Consider the following 18,606-nt stretch of genomic DNA (forward strand, 5'->3'; position numbering starts at 1 on the left):
GAGGTGGGGAGGGGCTGCTCTGCTGGAAGGCTACTCTGTGGTCCCAGAAGAACACTCACCTCTTTGCTGCGACCTGCCAGGCCCTCCAGAGCCAGTGCTGTCCACCTGGGCCACCTTCCCAGACTTTCTGAGCCGGCCACCGGACTTTTGGCTGTTCCTCAAGCTTCCAAAACCTCAGGACCTTTGCATCTGCTGTTCTTTCTGCTAAGGAAGCCTCCCCTTGCTCTGCAGGGCTACAGCTCCGGTGTCAATGGTAGGAGAGCCCCCTGGGCCGTTGCCAGGGCTGGGGGCTCTGCCTGGGCTGGGCGAGGTCAGAGGGAGAGGAAGGGGCGGGCCGCAGTTCCAGCTCCGAACCCAGCAGGTACCATGAACCAAGGAGTTGAGCCGGAGGGAGCGAGCCAGGAGAGGGCAGTACCCCTGGGGTGTGTAGGTGCGGGCACAGCAGAGCCCAGGGGTCTGAATCTGCCCCTGGCACCTGGGGTTCCTCAGCGCAGACCTGCAACATCGACCCCTAGCTCAAGGGCCTGGCCCACGGTGACCCAGGCGGGGTCACCATGTGCCGCTCACGGAGGACACCTGGCCTGGCGGACCGGGGTGTTCGCAGGGGCGGGAGCCGAGGGCAAAGCCCGTGCAAGGCGGTGGAGCGAGACTTCCTGCACTGCCAGCTTGGCCCCTTGGGGGTTGGGGCTCCCGCGGGGCCGGCCCCGCCCCCAGACCCACGGGGCGGGGCCCCTGGAGGGCGTGTCCAGGGCTGCCCCGCCCTTCGTGCTCGGGCCCCGCAGTCCCCGCAGAGCGCCGCGGAGCGCAGGGATGCCCCGGGCGGCCGCGACCCCTCGCCGCAGGGCGAAGCCCGGGCAGCGCGCGGGGGACGCGGAGCCCTCCCCGGGAAACCGCACAGGTGAGCGCCGGGGCTGCGGGCCACGAGCGGGGCTCTGCACCCATTTCACGGACAGGGAAGCCGAGAGGCGGGCGGCACGGAGGAGGCGGGGAGACGGTGCGCACAGCTGGGAGAAGGGGCGCACAGCCGGTTCCGGGACGGCCCCCAGCCGGACACCCGCCCTAGAACTAGCCTCCCCGACCCTCTCCGCCCTCTCAGCCGGCGCCCCAGCAGAGCCGAAGCCCGGCTGCAGGCGGTTCGAAACCAGGCGGCGGCGCCCAGCCGCCCACCCGCCCAGGTGCGCGCCCTCTCCCGGTGCGGCGCCGGCTCGGTGCAGGGGAAGTCGGTGCGGCGGACGTGGGGAAGGGGCCTCGCTTTGCGGAGAGGTGCTCCTGGCTGGCCCCCCACCCCCACTTCACAAGTGGGGAAACAGCCTGGAGGGGGAACGCCTGCCCGCGGTCCCGGGGCTGCCGGGCCGGGATGAGCTCCGGGGTCCGGGGCGAGGGAGGGCTGGCAGTTAGTTTACTTGGTGATTGATTTCGAGAGTGTTTTGATGAGGGCTTACCGTCGTGCTTCGGCTGGGCTGTAGGAAACTCCTCCGGAGCCCCCGGTTGGAAAGCCGGCTTTGCTGCGTGAACGCGTCTAAAGCCTAACCCTTGTAGAGGCAGAACCACGTGCCCCAGAGCCTCACTTTGGTGGCCGCTGCCCCTCCGCCTTGAGCCGGAGGGTCTCTGCACACCTGTGCCCCAGGCCAGGTGCAGGATAGGACCTGGAGGAGCAGGCCGGCCCGGTCACACCCCTTGGGTGCAGCCGTTCAGCCTTCAGCAATGACACCTGCCACGCTGGGGGGCACTGGCGGGCAGTTCTTTCTCACTTGGGGAAACTGAGGCCCAAGGGGGTACGTTGCCAGCAGAGCGGACGTGCTCAGCTTTGGGAAGCAGGAGCTGAGACCTGCCCCTGGCTGGGTGAGGTGGGTTTGTTTTCTTTGACTCCCTCCCACCCCACCCCTCCCGAGTTTGGTGCTTTGCTGCTTTTCCTGAGGACCCTGTGGCTTTGTTGCAGCACTGCCTGGGGAGGTGGGTGTTGACCAAGAGCTGAAGGACTTGCACAAGCTGAGCCTAGGATGGGGACTGGGAGGTCCTGATGTGTTAGCAGACAAAAGACTGCTGAGAACTCAGCGTGGGGAGGGTTCTCAGGGGCCAGTCCCTGCCCTCTGGCCAGCCCTGACGGGCCCCACCCCTGCTTCTGGTCCGCTACCGCTCAGCCTCCCACACGGAGCCCTTCCCCAGCATGTGGGCTTGGACGCCCCCTCTGACCCGGGGTGTGTCTCTCTGCCTCTGGCCTCAGTTTCCCCATGTGCTACGCGGTGGGCACTGTATACCTGCCCCCAGGCTTGTGGGCTGGCCAGGCGGAGTCGGGGCGCCTGTGCACCCACCCTGGCCATGGTGGCTCTGCTCCTGGGTAACAAGTTCATCCAGACTCCACCACTCCCGTGCCCCGTGGCCCTGGTCTTTTGAGCTGTGAAATGGGGGCCCTCTTGTCCCTGTGGGGTTGTGAAGGGATGCGTGTGTGGGTCTTTGGGAGACACTTCGGCAGTCCCTAAAGCAGAGCATGGAGGGTGTTTTCCCTGGAGTCATAGAACGGACGCGTTACTCTGCTCTCCTGAGAGTGGGTGTTGAACTCCAGCTGCGTCCTGGGGTCCACGTTCTTCCCCCATCGCCCATGTGTGGCTGGTGAAGAGCAGGGGCTTAAATGTTTGTTGAGTGGCTGACTGGGTGCCCAGCCCACCCCAGAGGCCACCCTTCCACTGCCCACAGGCCCCCGCCGGCTCTGGCCCTCGTCCCAGGGCAGCTCTAGCAACTCCCTGACGGGGGAGATTGTGCACGCACGCAGCCCTGCAGGAGGGACACAGGGTGCCGGCAGCTGGAGGTGACCCCCATGCCAACCTTCTGGAAGTCCTTGAGGGAGGCGCCTGGGAAGAGGGCAGCAGGAGGACCCAGGATGGTGAGGGCGTGCCCTGGGCGTCACTCCTACAGCCCTGCAGCACAGCGGACCTGCGCTTGCTCCTTCACAGAGGAGAAACTGAGGCCCGGGGGAGCCGTGGGAATCCAGATTGCCCTGTGTTCCCCCGAGGCCAGCTTGGCCTCCTGCCAGGTGCGGGCAGAGCCTCGATGTTCTCCCCTGAGACGTTTGGGCGGCACACTCCTCCTGGGTCAGAATCAGCCTGGTTCTGTTCTGGAACACACTGTTTATTCCGCTGGTGTGAGCTGACCTGCCAGCCTCCAGGGGAGTGCCTGGGTGACCCGGTCTCCACGGTGGCCATGGTCCACCCTCCATGGGGAAAGGAGCTGTGCTCCGAGAGCGAGTGTCTTGCCCGAGGACACACAGCCAGGGCTGTAGGCCTCCCACATGAGGCTGTTCCTCCTGCTGGGGTCCTGGGGTCCCACCCTCCACAGAACACCTGTATGCGCGCAGGTCACCCTTTTAAACTCTCCTCCTTGGGTTTCCCTTTCCATTTGGGGGAAACAGACTCAGAGCAAGAAGCAACCCCCCAGTGGCGCAAAGACCCAGGCCCAGGGTGGGCTGTCCCTGTGGCCTGCCTCCCCCATCTCCAGTGTTCCTCTGGCAGAAGTGGGAGAGGTAACTTATTTACCTGGGCCCCCGTGGGTGAGGTCAGGGTTTGAGGGCAGCGTGGTCTCCAGGAAGGAGGAGGGGAGGGGCGGGCCTGTGGTCCAAGGTTCCAGATAAAAGATTAACAAGCGAGGCTTGCTCCTTACCCTGCTGGCCACACGGGCTGGGCTGGGGAAGCGCCTGAGTCAGGCTCTGCTCCCCTCAGTGTGAGAGGAGAGAGGAGATGTGGGCCTTGGAGAGCGGGTCTGCCCCTCACTGACCCGGGAGCCCACAGGGTTTAGTTGGGTTTGTGTCTTCTTTGCATCAAACCCATTCACTGTGTTTTTTCTCTTTTAGGGTGTATTTGGGCATAACAAAAAAGAGATAGAGGTGTTATAAAGGACCTGAGAAAAATGCAGCAAAGGCTGAGGGGTTTGCTGGGGTGCAGCGTCCAGTGTCTGGGTGGGTCACAGGTGGGAGGGCCGTCCAGGGGCCCCTGGGTGTGTGTGAGGGTTTTCAGCAGGGACGGGAGAAGATGGGATTTGCCTCTTAGACATCAAGGGTGGGGCTGTTGGAAGGCCAGTGACAGGGGTCTGGGGGTCTCCAGGCTGGGGAGGGGTCAGTGAGGGGTGTGAGCAGAGGCTGAGTTTGCAGTGTGTAGGGGCACGGCTGCTGCAGCCAGCTGGCCCAGCCGCCGAGCCTTGGTGACTCCTGAGGACAGCTCTGGGAGGGCGTCTTGGGCAGGTGTGTCCGAACCCCCAGTAGTGCTTTGGCACCGTCGCACCTCCCTGCCCTGTCCTGGCTGTGTGTCACCAGTCCTGCGAAAGGCTTGTGGGGACCCTGCCAGTGGACAGCTGGGGCCTTGGGTGGACACTGTGGACCTCAGCTTCCTCATCTGGAAAATGGGCTCATCCTGGGGAAGGGATGCAGGAGACCCGTAGGAGCCTGGGTGGGGGAGGGTGGCAGACAGAGGTGTCTGGGGTACCACCGGAGGGTCAGAATGAGGCATGAAGCCCCCTCCCAGGGGAGAGTGTTTCTGAGCTCTGGGCACAGCTCTAAGGTTTCCATGGGTTGGTCCTCCTGTTCTCATGACCCTGGGGCGCCATCGCCCCGTTTTGCAGAGGGGCCATGGAGTCTGCGCGAGGACATGAGTCTGGGAGGTGGTGGAGCAGAGCCTGAGCCAGGGGAGAGGGCCTGAGGTTTGGGGGCTGGGGGACACCTCCCGCTTGTGCGCCTCCTGTCCAGGCTCTGGCATTTCGGGGGCCTGAGCTCCCAGCCTGGCCTCCTCTGCAGGGGGGCTGTGGGCAGGGCTGCTCGCCCTCCCCTCACGCACCAGGATTATTTCCTCAGGCCTGTGTTTTCAAGTGTTCAAGCTGCACACTTGTGCTGGCGGTGCGGCTCCCTGCCTCTGATGGGAATGAGCCCCCCCCCACCTGTGCCGGGACTTGCAGAGTCTGAGCCCACGGGCTGGGAGGGGCCAGGACTGCATTGCAGCCCCCACCCTGAGTCTCTCAGAGCCTTGCTGCGTGCTCACTGGGTGAGCCTCACATCCTTCTTCCTGTCTTGCGTTGGGGGTTCTCCGCGGAGGGTCTGCAGGTCAGCGCCGCCCCTCCCCCGCCTCGGATGCCGCCTCACTGTCCCACCTGCATGGCTCTGAGCACTTGGGGAGGACCACTGCCGGCCGGTGAAACCGAGGTCGGGCACCGGAACTGGCGGCAGCCCAGGATGTGACTGTTGACCGTGGGCCCTCCCCCCACCCCACGCACACGCCAGGGCGCGCTGTGTCCAAGATGGCAGTGATGGTTTCCCTGCTGGGGCTGCGCCCCCCGCCCGGCCCCCTGCTGCACCCACAGGTGGGTCACAGGCCCAGAGCGGCAGAGTGACAGGGTCACCCAGCGGGTGGTGGCCGGCGGGGGGGTGTGGGGGGGAGCTGCAGAGCTGGCTTGCTGCCAGCTTCCTGGGCTGGTGGTGTAGGCAGGCCATGCCCAAGGGGTAGGGGTCTGGGCTGGGCTCTGGGGGGGCAGACTGTGCCACCCGGTTACGGGCAGCAGTGACGCTTGCTGGGGACTCTCCCTGGGTCTCAGTGTCTGGCACACACCCGCAGAGTTGAAGGGATTTGTTACCACGCCTTCCAGCTTGACCCTCCCCGTGGACCTCTCACCAGTGGCTCCGTCCTGGCTCCCGCCACTTGTGTCCAACCCGGGGGCACCTGGCCTTCTTGAGAAAGTTCGAGCTGTACAGACCTTGCTCCGGGGCTGGCGCTGGCGCTGGTGCTGGTGCGAGAGCAGGTGTGGGGGCTGGGCAGACCGCTGTGAGCACCCCCAGGGCTCAGCCCCCTCCCCTCCCCCTGGGCCCTGCCGGGCAGCGCAGAAGGAAGCCGCTCAGCCCCAAAGAATGCAGAAGTGATAGCTCTAAATCGGGGACTGGGAAGTGCTGGCTGCCTGGTGAGCCTGCGGAGGGGCCACGTGGCCGGCCTGTGGCTGCCCTGCACTATCTGCCCGGTTCCAAAGCGCCCTGCCCGGAAGGACGGCATGAGCCCCGGTCCACGGATCCTGGGGGGGGGGCGCTGATGTGCGGCATCCTTCCACTCATGCGTGAATGTGTGGCCGAGCTTGGTCACTTCCGGGCTGACTCTGGAGTCAGACTGTGTGTCACACGGGTACCCCCAGGCCAGCGAGCGGAAGCGGGACGCGTCCAGGTCAGGGCACAGGGCGGGCGCTGTACCCATGCCCTTCCACCCCCCGCCCACCCTGATGGGCTCGTCTTTTTAATGTTGACCGGGCTAACAGGCCAAAAACGACCTCACATTTTAAGTTTGCATTTCTTTGATTGACAGAAGTATTTCCCTGAAACCGTTTGGAGCTTTACTGAGATATAACTCATATGCCATATGATTCACTCATTTGAAGTTACATTTAACGCGTGCAGCTTGGTGGCGCGTGGTGCATTACGGATCTGTGCAGCCGTCGCCGCGGTCCGCGGTGGAACATTTTCATCACCCCAGAAGGGAGCCGTGCGCGTAGCGGTCTCTTCCCGCCCCTGGCTAGTCCACTTTCCGTCGAGGATTGGCCTCTTCCCGGCGGTTCCTAGAAATGCAGTCAGACCACGTGAGGTTCCGTGGCCGGCTCGGCCCCACGGTGGGTCTGCGCCTCTCTCCTCTGATACTCCGTGTGTGGCTTGTACCTCATGCCATTCTCCGTTCATCAGTTGGCAGACATGAGGACGCTCTGGGAACGTGTGTGTACAAGTGCGTGCATGTGTTTCCATCTCGGTTCTGGAGCTGGCGGGGCGTTGCTGCCTCACGCGCTGACTCTCCCCGCCAGGGCCGCGCGCGAGGCTCCGGGTTCTCCGGCTCCCGGGTCCACGGGTCCCCCTCTGTGGCCCCTTGGTAAACCTTTAGAGAAATGTCCATCCAGATCCTTTGCCCATTTTGGTTCCCTTTAAGCATCTGCCTTCAGCTCAGGGCCGGGTCCTGGGATCCAGTCCCGCATCGGGCTCCCTGCTGTGCGGGGAGTTGGCTTCTCACTCCCACTGCTGCTCCCCCTGCTTGTGCGCTCTCTCTGTCTTGCTCACTCGCTCTCTCTGACAAATAAATAAAATATTTAAAAATAATAATTTGTTTTCATTCTTAATACAAGTCCCTTAGCAGAGGTGTGATTGGCAAATGTTCTCTCCTGCTCTGTGGCTTGTCTTTTTACTTTCTCGGGCGTGTCCTTTGAAGCACAAACATTTTTAATTTCGATCAAGTCCCATGTATCTATTTTTTGCTTTTGTTGTTTGTCTTTTGGTGTCATATCTGAGAAATCGTTGCCTGATCCAAGGTCAGGAAGATGTATCCCTCTGCTTTCTTCTAAGAGTTAGCTCTTATATTTAGGTCTGTGATTCGCGTCACGTTAGTTTTCATGGACGGTGTGAGCATAGGGCCAGCTCGACTTAGCACGTGGGTGTTGTCGTCCCCGCACCGTTGCTGGAGCACTGTTCTCGTCCCCACCGAATCGTCCCGGCACGCTTGTCGAAACTCGCTTCACTGTAAATATGGGTTTATTTCTGGACTCTCCGTTCTGCTCCATTGGCCTCAACGTCTGTCCCTTTGTCACCGTAGTTTTGTGGCAAGTTTTGAAATAGGAAAGTCTGAGTCCTCCAACTTTGTTCTTTTTCAAGATAGTTTTTGTGTGGGCTCCTAGGTCTTCTGCAAGTCCTTATGAATTTTGGGACCAGCCTGTCAGTTTCTGGAAGGACAGCAGCTGGGACTCCGGGAGAGGCCATGTTGCGCGTGCAGATGAGTGGAGGCAAGCGTCCGTCCCCACGGGGCCCGTCCCCCGGTCCGCAGGCGCGGGCGGCTGTCCCTTCATTCAGGAACTTCATTTCTGCCAGCAATGTCTTAGAGTTTTCATGGTTTAGGTTTTGCCGTTCTTTCGTTCAGTTTATCCTACGTAAGTACACGGGATTGCTGTCTTCGTGTCGCTTCTAGGCTGTTCACGGCTGCTGTGCTGAATAGGACGGATTTCCGCGTGTCGGTCTTGTCTCCTGCGGCCCAGTGGGACCTGCTTATTAGTTTCTGTAGGTTTTTACTAGATTCCTGGGGATTCTTCTGGACCCAGGATCATGTCATTGGATGGAGAAGTTTTGCTTCTTCCTTTCTGATGTGAATGCCTTTTATTTCATTGTTTTAACTGATTGCCCTGCCCCTGGTTTTGAGACATTTTGTTTTTCTTTTCTGATTGACCCTTGCTTTTCTGTTGTAACTTTGGACACTGTTGTTGGTAGGTAAGTATGGTCTCTGAGGGACAGACACCCCCTGCTCTGCTGCTGCGTTACTTCCGGGCCCTCCCCGCAGCCAGATCGGTGTCCTTGCGGGAAAGTGGGGATGAGGACTCCTCGCCACTGTCCTCTGGGATGCTTACGAGTGCTGCACCAGGCCAGGGGGGAGGGCCCTTCTCGACCGGAACATTCTATCGGAGCTGCATTGCTGGTGGTGGTAGTGATGTTGGTGATGGACACCCGCACGCGGGGAGGCCCAGCCCTGTCCAGCCTTGCAGTGCCTCAGTTTCCACATCTGTGAGGGAGTGATGGACTGCCCTGCTCACGGGAGTGAGGCACCCATTAGGTGCCCAGCACATCCGAGCTGATCCGGGAGTCAGCCCCCCACCAAGTGCACAAAGCATAAGGCCCCCGGCTCACATTCTCCCCCACATTGCAGCCTGTGGGCTCCCCCCCGCCCAGGTTCTCGGTGGGGCCGAGCACTTGCAGCCTGGCAGAGCCCAGCCGGACGCCATCCCTCACGGTCACTGCACACAGCCAGTGCTCGGGCAGCCACGGCTCCTGCTGTTTTCCTGGCAGGGGGCGGCCTGGCTCTGCCCCACACGGGCCGATGCTCAGGGCATGGCCTCCTTCGCAGCCTCGCACTCACAGCGTGGCAAGGGGTGGCCTGACCTCCCCCTGCACGGGGCTGGTTGTGCACAGACGTGTGATGCACCATCCGGGGCGTGCTCTGCCCCCACAGCCTGTGTGAAGAAGGGCTCCGTGGGGGGCGCTCCAGCTCCCTGCAGATGTCCTGCGTATAGATTTTAAAAGCAGGGCCCACTGGGTTTGCTGGTGAATCGGCCGTGGATTGAGAGAAGGAGTCGGGGAGGGCTCCAAGTTTTGGGGCTGGAGCGAGTGAAGGAAGGAGGCCTGGTGCTAACGTCAGTGTGAACACGGGGAAGGCCACGTGAGAGCAGGCTGGGGAGTGCGGGAGCTTGGTGGGTCATCATGTCTCGCGCCCCCCCCCCCGGGCATTGTCCTGAACAGAGAAGCTGAACACAAGGGGCACGTGGCTGGGGGCATGTGTGTGTGCGCACTGTCTGTGTCTGCACACGTGTGTGTGGAGAAGCTGGCCTGGAGCCACCTTGCCTGGTTCCGAATCCCTGCTCTGTGACCTTGGGAAGTGACTTAGCCCCTGTGCCTCAGTTTGCTGACCTGTCAGGTGGGGAGAATGGCGGCTCCCCAGGAAGGTGCTGTGCGGATCAATGCGTTAATGCGGGTAAGGTGTGGGTCCAGCGTCCGGCACGCAGTAAGCTCCGGGAAGCGCCCGCCGTGGTCATTGTGGTTATTTGTACAAGTGCTGTGATTGCTGCTGCATTCAGACGGTCTCTGCACCCTCATGCAGGACAGCGTGGTGGCGTTTGTCGTCGGGACGTGCCTGGATTCCCTGCCCTGGTCCCACAGCAGGGAGCATGGGTGGTTTCCAACCCCCACTCTTCTGCACACTCGGGGGTGAACATCCTGGTGTAGGAATCCTGGCTGCAGACTCGTAATCTTTCCTTTGGCTAAATTCTTGGATGATACAGGACACAAGGCTCTTCACATCATTTTCCCAGACTCGTCCAGGGAGGGTTGGACCCGCACCCGCCAGCCGAGTCCCAGAGTGGGCGGGCGTTCCCAGCCTCAGGACCTTCGCCCCAGGTTTTTTCCCTTCCTTTTTGCCAGCCTGGGGGGAGGGAGACCAGCTCTCCCCACCACTGTGAGGGTTAGCGTCCTTTCCTGCCGCTCGGCTCCTTGCATTTCTTCTTCTTTTTTTTTTTTTTTTAAAGATTTTATTTATTTATTTGACAGAGAGAGGCAGCCAGCGAGAGAGGGAACACAAGCAGGGGGAGTGGGAGAGGAAGAAGCAGGCTCATAGTGGAGGAGCCTGATGTGGGGCTCGATCCCATAATGCTGGGATCACGCCCCGAACCGAAGGCAGACGCTTAAGGACTGCGCCACCCAGGCACCCCTCCTTGCGTTTCTTCTGTGACGGGCTGCTTCCCACGTCCACCGCTCCTGCTCGCGGGGGTGTGCCGCGTGTGTGCGATCTCACACGGCTTGAACCTTTGTCCTCTGTTCCCCAAGTATCTTTTCCTAACTGTTTCTGCATTACGGGGAGCAACGGAAGTTTTCCTGTTTACTCCTCACGCGGTCGCGCTGCCCACGTCTCCCTCCTTGCTTTCTGGACTCTGCCTCCGGAGCAACGCCGAGCTGCTAACGATGTGCCGTTGACCCTCGAACAACACAGGGGTCAGGGGCGCGACCCCCACGCATTTGAGATTCAGGTGTAAGTTCGGACTCCCCAAAACCTTTACCACCGCTGCTCCTGGTCACCGGAGCCCCCCGATCACATCAACAGTGGCTGGACACGTAGCTCGTGTGTGCGACGTGCTACGTACCGTGTTCTCACAAGAAAGGGGGCACATGTCGTTGGGAAGGTCGCAAGTAAGGGAAATACGAGGTCAGTTCTGTCCTGTAAAAAGTCCAGCATCAGTGGACCCCAGCAGTTCAAACCGTGTTTGTTCAAGGGTCACCTGAATTAGCTTTTATGGTCTTCTGACACAAACTTATGTTTTCAACACCGTGGTCCTCAGAACCTCTAGAGTTTGCTTGATGTGGGGATCGGCTCCGTGTTCATCCCTGGGCCATCGGCCGGATGGCCGCCACGCCCGGTGTTCTGGGCCGTGGGACCCTCTCCAGAGTGTCATGTGGCTGGCAGGGCTCCTGCCCGCTCTCCACCCACCAGGGTGGGATCCTCACGCCATCTCTCCTCTTTTCTTCCCTAGGTGTGTGCACACGCGTGCAGCCACCCCCGCGGGGCACCTTCCAAGTCCTCCGTGGCAACGGCACTTCTGTGGGGACCGTCATCATGTTCCACTGCCCCTCAGGCCACCAGATGGTCGGGTCCGGCCTCCTCACCTGTGCCTGGAAGGGTAGCGTTGCTGACTGGTCTTCAGTGACCCCTGTGTGCAAATGTGAGGCCCGCTCCCCCCCGAGCTGCCCCCGGCTCAGCACCTGCAGCGGGTGGGGGGCTGCTGATCCACGGAGGGGGTGCAGTGCCTAGGGGGTCACTGCTGGGTCCTGATCCTGGTGCTGGCAGCTGGACAGCCCCCACGGGGCTTCATGTCTGCATGTGCGCTCAAGGCCCAGCAGCCTGGACCCTGGCTCTGCCACTGACGTGGCCTGTCACCTCCGAGAGGTCACTTGTGCCCTCTGTCATCTTTGAAGCAGGCAGCTCCGTTTGTTCGTTCATCCATTCTTTCATGCACACACATGGCAGATCTTACTAGGAGGATGCCACGGATTGTATGTGCCACGGATCCTAGAACTGGGGACACTGGTGCTCCCAGCCCTGGGCTCCCAGCTGGGGGGAAGAGACGGCTTTCTAGCTTTCGAGTTGTATTTCACACAGGGTGTTAATAATACCCAGCACAGCATTTCCCGAAGTGCAGTCACTGTTGTGTTGATGTGTGTGTGCTTTGAAGACGGGCTGGAGTCATAGGCTGCAGTACTTCTCAGAGCCTTTAAGATGCTCATGTGCCGGATGAACCTCTGAGAAGGAGGGTGCCAGTCAGGATCAGACTCCAGGAGACAGAAAACACAAGACAATGGGTTCACCGAGCTGGAGCTTCCTCTTGCCTGGGGCCCTCGGGAAGGGCATCTTGTATGGATCCCCCTGTGGGGGACCCAGGCCACTGTGGGCTGTGGCTGGGGGCAGGGCCCAGGATGGCGGCACCTGTTCTGGCCGGGCAGGACAAGGAAGCTGCAGGGGAGGCCAGGAGAGGTCCGCAGTGTGGGTGGTCCTGTTCAGCTAGGGCAGGGGATGGGGACAGGGGTGTGAGCAGTGTCCGCGAGGGGGGAGGGTGTGCAGTGTTGCTCAGACTAAGACCCCGGGCCTTGTTTTCCCAGAACACCCTTTAGAATCGGATAGAACCACTTCTCGGCACGTAGCTGAGGTCCCACGGCTGGTAACTGGCAAGGGCCCTTTGACCCCGAACACAGCCATTTTTCTTGCTTTTGAGCCCTTCAGCAAAGTGACTTGAGACGGTCTCTAGACCCCGGGGGTTGTGCCGCTTAGGACCTTGCAGAAGCAGGCTGTGGGCTGTGTGCGGGCATGTGGGGCCCAGGCTGCAGTGTGTGGGAACCAGGGGACCGCCATGGACCTCGCTGTCGGAGCTGTTTCCAGCATGCCATTGTGAACTCCTACACACCCTCCAAAACCCTGCCCACACACCGCGTCCTTAGACGGCAGTGTTCCCCGACAGCCACCCGACAACAGTGTGCACAGAACTTGGCCCCAGCCACCAGCACCTCCCTGCCTCCCCTGTGAACGGAGCTTGCTGAGGTCCTCAGCAAACCCCACGCAGGAGGTGGCCTTGTCTCCCCTGCAGCCGTGCCGCCGTACGAGACCTTCGGCTTCAAGGTGGCTGTGATCGCCTCCATCGTCAGCTGCGCCATCATCCTGCTCATGTCCATGGCCTTCCTCACCTGCTGCCTCATGCGGTGTATGAAGACGAGTGAGCAGCCATCCGACAGGTATGCTGGCCCCGCGGCCTCCCGCCCCCACTGCTGCCAGAGCCCGAGGACAGAGGGCTCTTCACAGGTACCTGCCGTCCGTGCCCGGGCCTCCTGCGGGCGTGCCGGGACGCCGGGGCTGCCCTGGCCACACAGGGAGCCAAGCTACTGAGCGCTGCCCCACAGCAGCGGGGGTGCAGCATCCCGTGGCTCCCGGAGCCTCGCGGCCGTGGAAGGTCTTGCCTAATGGGCCGCGCGCATGCGGCCAGTGTGGTTCTCCCGCAGTCTGGGCCCGCTCGTGGCTTGCGCCCCGCCGTGCTGGGCGAGCAGGGCTGACCGGCGATGGCGCGTTTTCGCGGTGGCTGGAGGCTGACCCACCACCACTTTCCTTTTTCACGGTAATGTAGCATTTCCCATGTGTTTTTCCTTATAAAGTATTTACAGCATGCAAGCTGCCATCTTCACCCTCTGTAAGTGTGCGATTCGGGGCTCGGTGTCAAGCTTCCCGCCGCAGCGGTAGGGCCGCCTCGCGGGTTTTGCTGTCCTGAGCGTCCTTCCCCCATCTCTCCCCAGGGCGACCCAGCTGTGGCTCCAGCTGAGAGCCGGGGACTTGGAGACGGTGCCCCCCGCCTACCTCGGCCTCAAGGGTGTGAACAACAGCAACAGCGGCAGCCGCGGCGGTGGGGAGCCCGGGGGCCGCCCTGGCCAGGCGCATGACAACTACAGTTTCACCACGTGCGCATGGGGGCGGCGAGGGGGGTGCCGGGGCGAGGGCGGGGGCCCGGCGCGGTCAGGACACCGCTACCCCACTGGCTGCCCAGGCTCACCTGGGCCTCCACTCCCAGCCTGCGCCCGCGGCTGGCGGTCCTTCTAGCCCTGGGTCTGCACCCCGCATCTGAGTCCTGCAGAGATGTGAGCTCCCTTCCCGAGGACCCAGCAGGGCTCCCTGTCTCTCCCTGTCCGGTCTCTCACGCTTCCTGCATGTGTGCACACGCTTTCTGAAGCGTTACAAGGACATTCTCTTCTGCCCCTTTCTCTGACTCAGGGAGGCCAGTTGAGGCTGCACGTGGGCTGCAGAGACAACGCCTCCCGATGTCGCTAGCTTTGAGCATGTGCCCTGTGACCCTGATGACAAACGGCACTGGCGGCTGGGGTCTCTGGGCGCTGTAAATGGGACGGCCGTCTGTCTTCGGCGGCATTGCCTTTCGTGGGCTCTGGGCCTGTGGTCCCACAGAGACGGCGTCCTGGCCGCCAGGCTTCCTCACGGTCACACTCGGGCTGCGTCTCTGCGAGGTGCGCCGTGGTGGCGTGGGTGCCAGTCACAGACGCGGGTCGGGCTGGCGCCCTGCGGGCATGCAGACTGGGGTCTCTGTGAGGGGCCGCTCTGCTGCCCCCACGACCTCTGACCTGTGGCCTCAGGGTCCAGGGACGTTCCAGCCAGAACCAGTTACTGTCCTGGGCTGACAGAACGGGGATTTCTGATTCTGCTGTGATTCTGCCACTCCTGTTTGAGGAATGGGATGAACTCTTTTTTTTTTTAAATTCCCATTCTTTTTGTTTTTGTTTTTTGGATGTTGCTCTGAACTCTTTCCTAAAACGTTATTTTGGGGAAATGTCTCGAATACACAGAAGCAGAGGGAACAGTGTAATGGGCCTCCTGCCCCACTGGCCATGCTCGTGGTCTCTGTCCCCTGGCTCCAACCCTTCCTTGGTGGGAGCCGCGCCACGCCCAATTCCTGCCTGCTTTCGGCACGCTCCTCCCCTCCCCACGTGATGCTGCGGGCCACCCGCTGCTCCCTCTGCTGCCGCCCGGGCCTGCTGCTCCTCCCAGCAGGTGGTGGAGGGCAGCGCTCAGGAACAGGGCCTCCTGCCCTTTCCCTCTGCCCGTCCCCACCCGATGGCCATGCCGCATGATGGCCGCTTGGCCCTCGGTGTTCTCACTCCAACGGCGAGGGTCCTGGCAGTGCCTGGGCTGGGCTGGGGCGGGAGGTACAGTGAGTGCGGGTCATCACCGTTCATCCTGCCCTTGTCACTGAGGCTCTCGAGGCGGGGCCGTGCGTGGGCTTGGCGAGGCTGTCTGGTCCCGTGTCTGCGTGCCACGTGCTGGGCCTGTGGGAAGGAATTTATTTCCTGTCCCCTCCCTGGAACTCCAGATGCGGGTCAGGTCACGCACTAGGCATACACCGCAGTGGCCCGGCAGAAACGCTGCCTCACGCCCTTTCCACCGCCGCATCCACCGCCACACCACGCTGTGTCGTCCTGGCGGTCTGAGGCCCCCGGAGCTTCACCCCAAGTGCTCCATTCACTGCACTCGGGTTTGGGTGAATGTTTGCTTATGCAGAGTGGTTTTTCTTTTCCAAGATGACATTTGGGGCCACCCTCGGAATGGACTAGTGGGGCCAATGGTCTGCGTATTTTTATTTCCACGTTCTTTCTCCAGGAACACCAGTGGAGCCACTTTCCCAGCAGCGGCCCTGTCTCCGAGTGTCCTCATTTGTCCGCTTGCTTGCTCAGCCAGTGCCAGCTTCCCGCTCACGGGCATCTCCTCTGTTAACACTGAGGAAGAGCGTCTCCCATGCCCTTGGTGCCGCTTGCATTGTTGGCTTTATTGTGGGTTCCTCTGCTGCGTGTCCGGCTGGTGACTGGTCAGTCCTGGGAGCTCTGTGTGCCTGCAGAGTGGAACCTCACCCGTCCGCTGCAAGTGCCTTCCTTCTTGGCCCAGCCGTGTTGCAGGGCCGTGGCTAATGCATCCCCTTCTTGGACAGCCAGTTCCCCTCGGCAGGTTTCAGAGTTTTTTGGTCACCCCCGCCCAGTGGCGCTATCCTGGTTACAGACCTGTGACGGACTGTCCTGTGTCCCAGCTGGGGAGCGTACCAGTGGAGTGGGGCAGGAATGGCTGCCTCTCAGATGTGCCCTCCTAGGCAAGACCCAGGTGCTCCGCGGCTCCCACTGTGCACCGGGCGGTAAAAGTTGTCTCTAGGAGGCAGGGTGTGCCCTTGACCTTGCTGCTGCTTCCTGGATGCTTCCCGGCACTCCCACCGGCCAGACGCTCTTCTAACCTGGGAGGGGGGCAGTGTTTTCATCCCATCTTAAGAAGCCTGTGCAGAATCACACACAACTAAGTGTAAAGCTGGGTTTGAACTAAAGTTGTCTAGCTCCAAAGTCCATAGACTCACCTGCTAAGCAGTCTTTTCTCTCCACTAATTCATTCATTCATTCACTTAACTCATCAGACTAACAGATAACTTCTTAATTTCTACTATTTCCTAGAGCTTTTCTGAGAATTAGGTGTGGATGGGAGCAGAGATCCGGGGGGGAGGGCTTCCCGGAGGAGGTGATGTCTGTTGTGAACAGATTGGGAGAGCCTGCATTGCAGGGGGCGGGGGAGGGAGGAAAGAGACAGCATCTTAAGGGGGGGCACAGCCTGCAGAGAGCAGCAGCCATTGTACGCAGGAGAGGGGCCCAGTGTGTGGGGGCAGGGTCTGATCAGCCTGCAGAATGGGTTCCTTTGTGGGTTGGGGGTGGGGTCCACAAGGGAACTGAAGATACAGACGGGGGACGATCTGGTCCCAGACCACCAGAGGACAGCCTGACGGGAGCAAGGGTGTCTCCCTAGACATTCCTGGGACCCCTGTGTCCCTTCTCTGCCCCAGAGCAACCTGGCCAGGTGAGGAAGTCTGGCCCCTGGGGTTTATGCACACTCTGAGCCCCCTTCCTCAGCACCACCCCAAGAAGCCCCTTCCCATCCTTGGAAGGTGGGCATGCTGCTTCTTGGAGCACATACCTCTTAGGCATGAGGGTTCTGAGGCCCACGCAGGGACACCAGTGGAGGGACTTCCTCAGGCTCAGGGCGGTTCTGAGCCTGCCCCAAGCCCACGGAAGTCCAGGCCCCAGGGGCCCGTCATGGGGGCAGGGTTACACCGGGTCCCCACTGTTCCCCCAAGCCTTGCCTCTTCTTCCTGCAGGGATCTGGGTGAGGGCACCAGAGAGCTGGCTGGCGTGGCCCGCAGCGTGGACAAGGACCCCTGGACCACCAGTTGTCCTGTGGGCTCACCCCGTGCCCAGGCGATGGTGCACACAGCAGACCTGGGGCACGCCCCGCCTGCCTCCTGGCCCACCACAGGAATGTCCAGGCAGCACATGGCCTATGTCCCAGGGTGACTGAGTCAGAGTCCGGAGCCTGCCCACCACCCAGCCACCTACATCTCGACTGTGTCCGGCTTGCGATGGGTCAGTGAAATCAGCTTCTGGGTTTAGGGATCCGTCAAGGAGCTGAGCTGGGGACTCCAGAGGGGTGTCCTGTCCCAGGGGAGCCCAGCTGGAGCAGCTTTTATATATAGGCGTCCTTGAAGCCACACTGGGGTTCTGGAACCAGATGCAGCCCCCCCAGGTGGCTCCTTTAAAGCGACTGGGGGACGTTTTAATAGGCAAATCTCGTTTTGTGTGGTAGAGACAGCAGAGCCCCAGCTGGGGCATCTGCTCTCTGCAGAGTAGCCACGAGGGGAGAGGGGTGTGAAATAAACAATTCTAACACTGGAAAAACAAAGGTAAAAATCGCTGTCTCAATTTTCAATCTCTCTGTAACAGAATGTCAGGCAGGTTTTGTTCAAGGTGTAAAACAACTCCCTTATCACTCCCACTCAGGGCTTCAGGCTTGCAGGGCTCCTCTGGGCTGTGCGGTCAGCTGGTGACTGGCATCGGGCCACGTGGAGGCCGGCCGGCTCACACGTCCAGGTGCTGCAGCTGTCGGCAGAGACCTCGCCGGTGGTGGCCGTCTCGAGTGGCCTGGGTCTCCCTGCACTCCGGTGGCTGGTGTCCGTGACGGGAGTCTGGCCTTCCAGGGGCCTGGGAAGTCATGCCAGGTCAGGGCTTCTGCATTCCACCTAACGAGGGGGGCAGCTGGGCTCCACTTCTGCGTGGGAGGAGGACCAGGCAGGGGTGGACACCTTCAAAGCCATCCCGGTCCCCCTAACCCACAGCTGCCCAACCCCAACTTGTCAGAGCAGTTCAGTGAGGAGCTGTCCGTGTCTCTTACCCGCAGCCCCTCTCCCCGAGGTAACGGACATCGTGTCGCAGCAGATGTCTGAGGGTCCTTCCTCTTTAAGGCTGAGCCCACTGCGTATATATGCCACGTTCACATGTTCTTCCATCTGCTGCTGGGCATTGGCTTCTACCTCTTGGCTGCTGTGAACACGGGTGTGCAGACCTCTGTGAGACCCCACTTTCAGTTACTGTGTGTATACAGAAGGCTATTTTCAAATGTAGAAATCAGGGATCAGCATGCCCTCTCAGCTCAGCCTCCAACTGTGGGCTCTGGCTACCTGGCTTGTGTGACCCTGCCGTCACCCGCTGACTGCACTGCTGGTGGTGAGCTCCCCAGTGCTCAGCGGGGAGCGGGTGAGCGTCCCTAAGACCACCATGGCCCAAGTATTCACTTTGCACGATGGTGGGTGCGAGAGTGGGCGAGCAGGGAGGACACTGCGCCCCCAGCCAGCAGAGGAACATGGGGTCAGCCCTTTGACCCACAGGAGCCGAGACCACCTGCTGCTCCCGGGGTGGGGCCAGGGCTGGTAGACCCCAGACCCTCTGCGTACTTCCACCAGCTCACCTGAAGGTCATATCCAGAGGCACGGGTCCATACGCACTGGGTAGGGGCCTTTGGGAGTGAATCCCTGCCCCTGGGAGGCCTGGCCTGGCAAGGGACTCTGGCTCTTTGAGCCTCAGTTTCCCCGCCCATCCCATAGCTGGAGTGATGTGAAGGTGGAATGTCGGCTATGGGGTTCAGCTCACCGAAGGTGGGGAGCACTTGGGGGGAAACC

At 61.3% G+C, this 18,606-nt stretch overlaps 1 protein-coding gene across 1 annotated transcript; it reads left to right on the plus strand.

The window, feature by feature from the left end:
• Positions 1-791: 791 nt before the first annotated feature.
• SUSD3 (sushi domain containing 3) lies at positions 792-17,333 on the plus strand. Its single transcript, XM_048218301.2, has 5 exons — positions 792-898; positions 11,059-11,247; positions 12,664-12,808; positions 13,361-13,522; positions 16,753-17,333. Exons 1-5 carry the CDS (start codon positions 811-813, stop codon positions 16,946-16,948), a joined length of 780 nt encoding a protein of 259 aa, XP_048074258.1. The 5' UTR covers positions 792-810; the 3' UTR covers positions 16,949-17,333.
• Positions 17,334-18,606: the final 1,273 nt, after the last annotated feature.

Source organism: Ursus arctos, unplaced genomic scaffold (assembly GCF_023065955.2).
Source record: "Ursus arctos isolate Adak ecotype North America unplaced genomic scaffold, UrsArc2.0 scaffold_33, whole genome shotgun sequence".
Classification (NCBI taxonomy): domain Eukaryota; kingdom Metazoa; phylum Chordata; class Mammalia; order Carnivora; family Ursidae; genus Ursus; species Ursus arctos.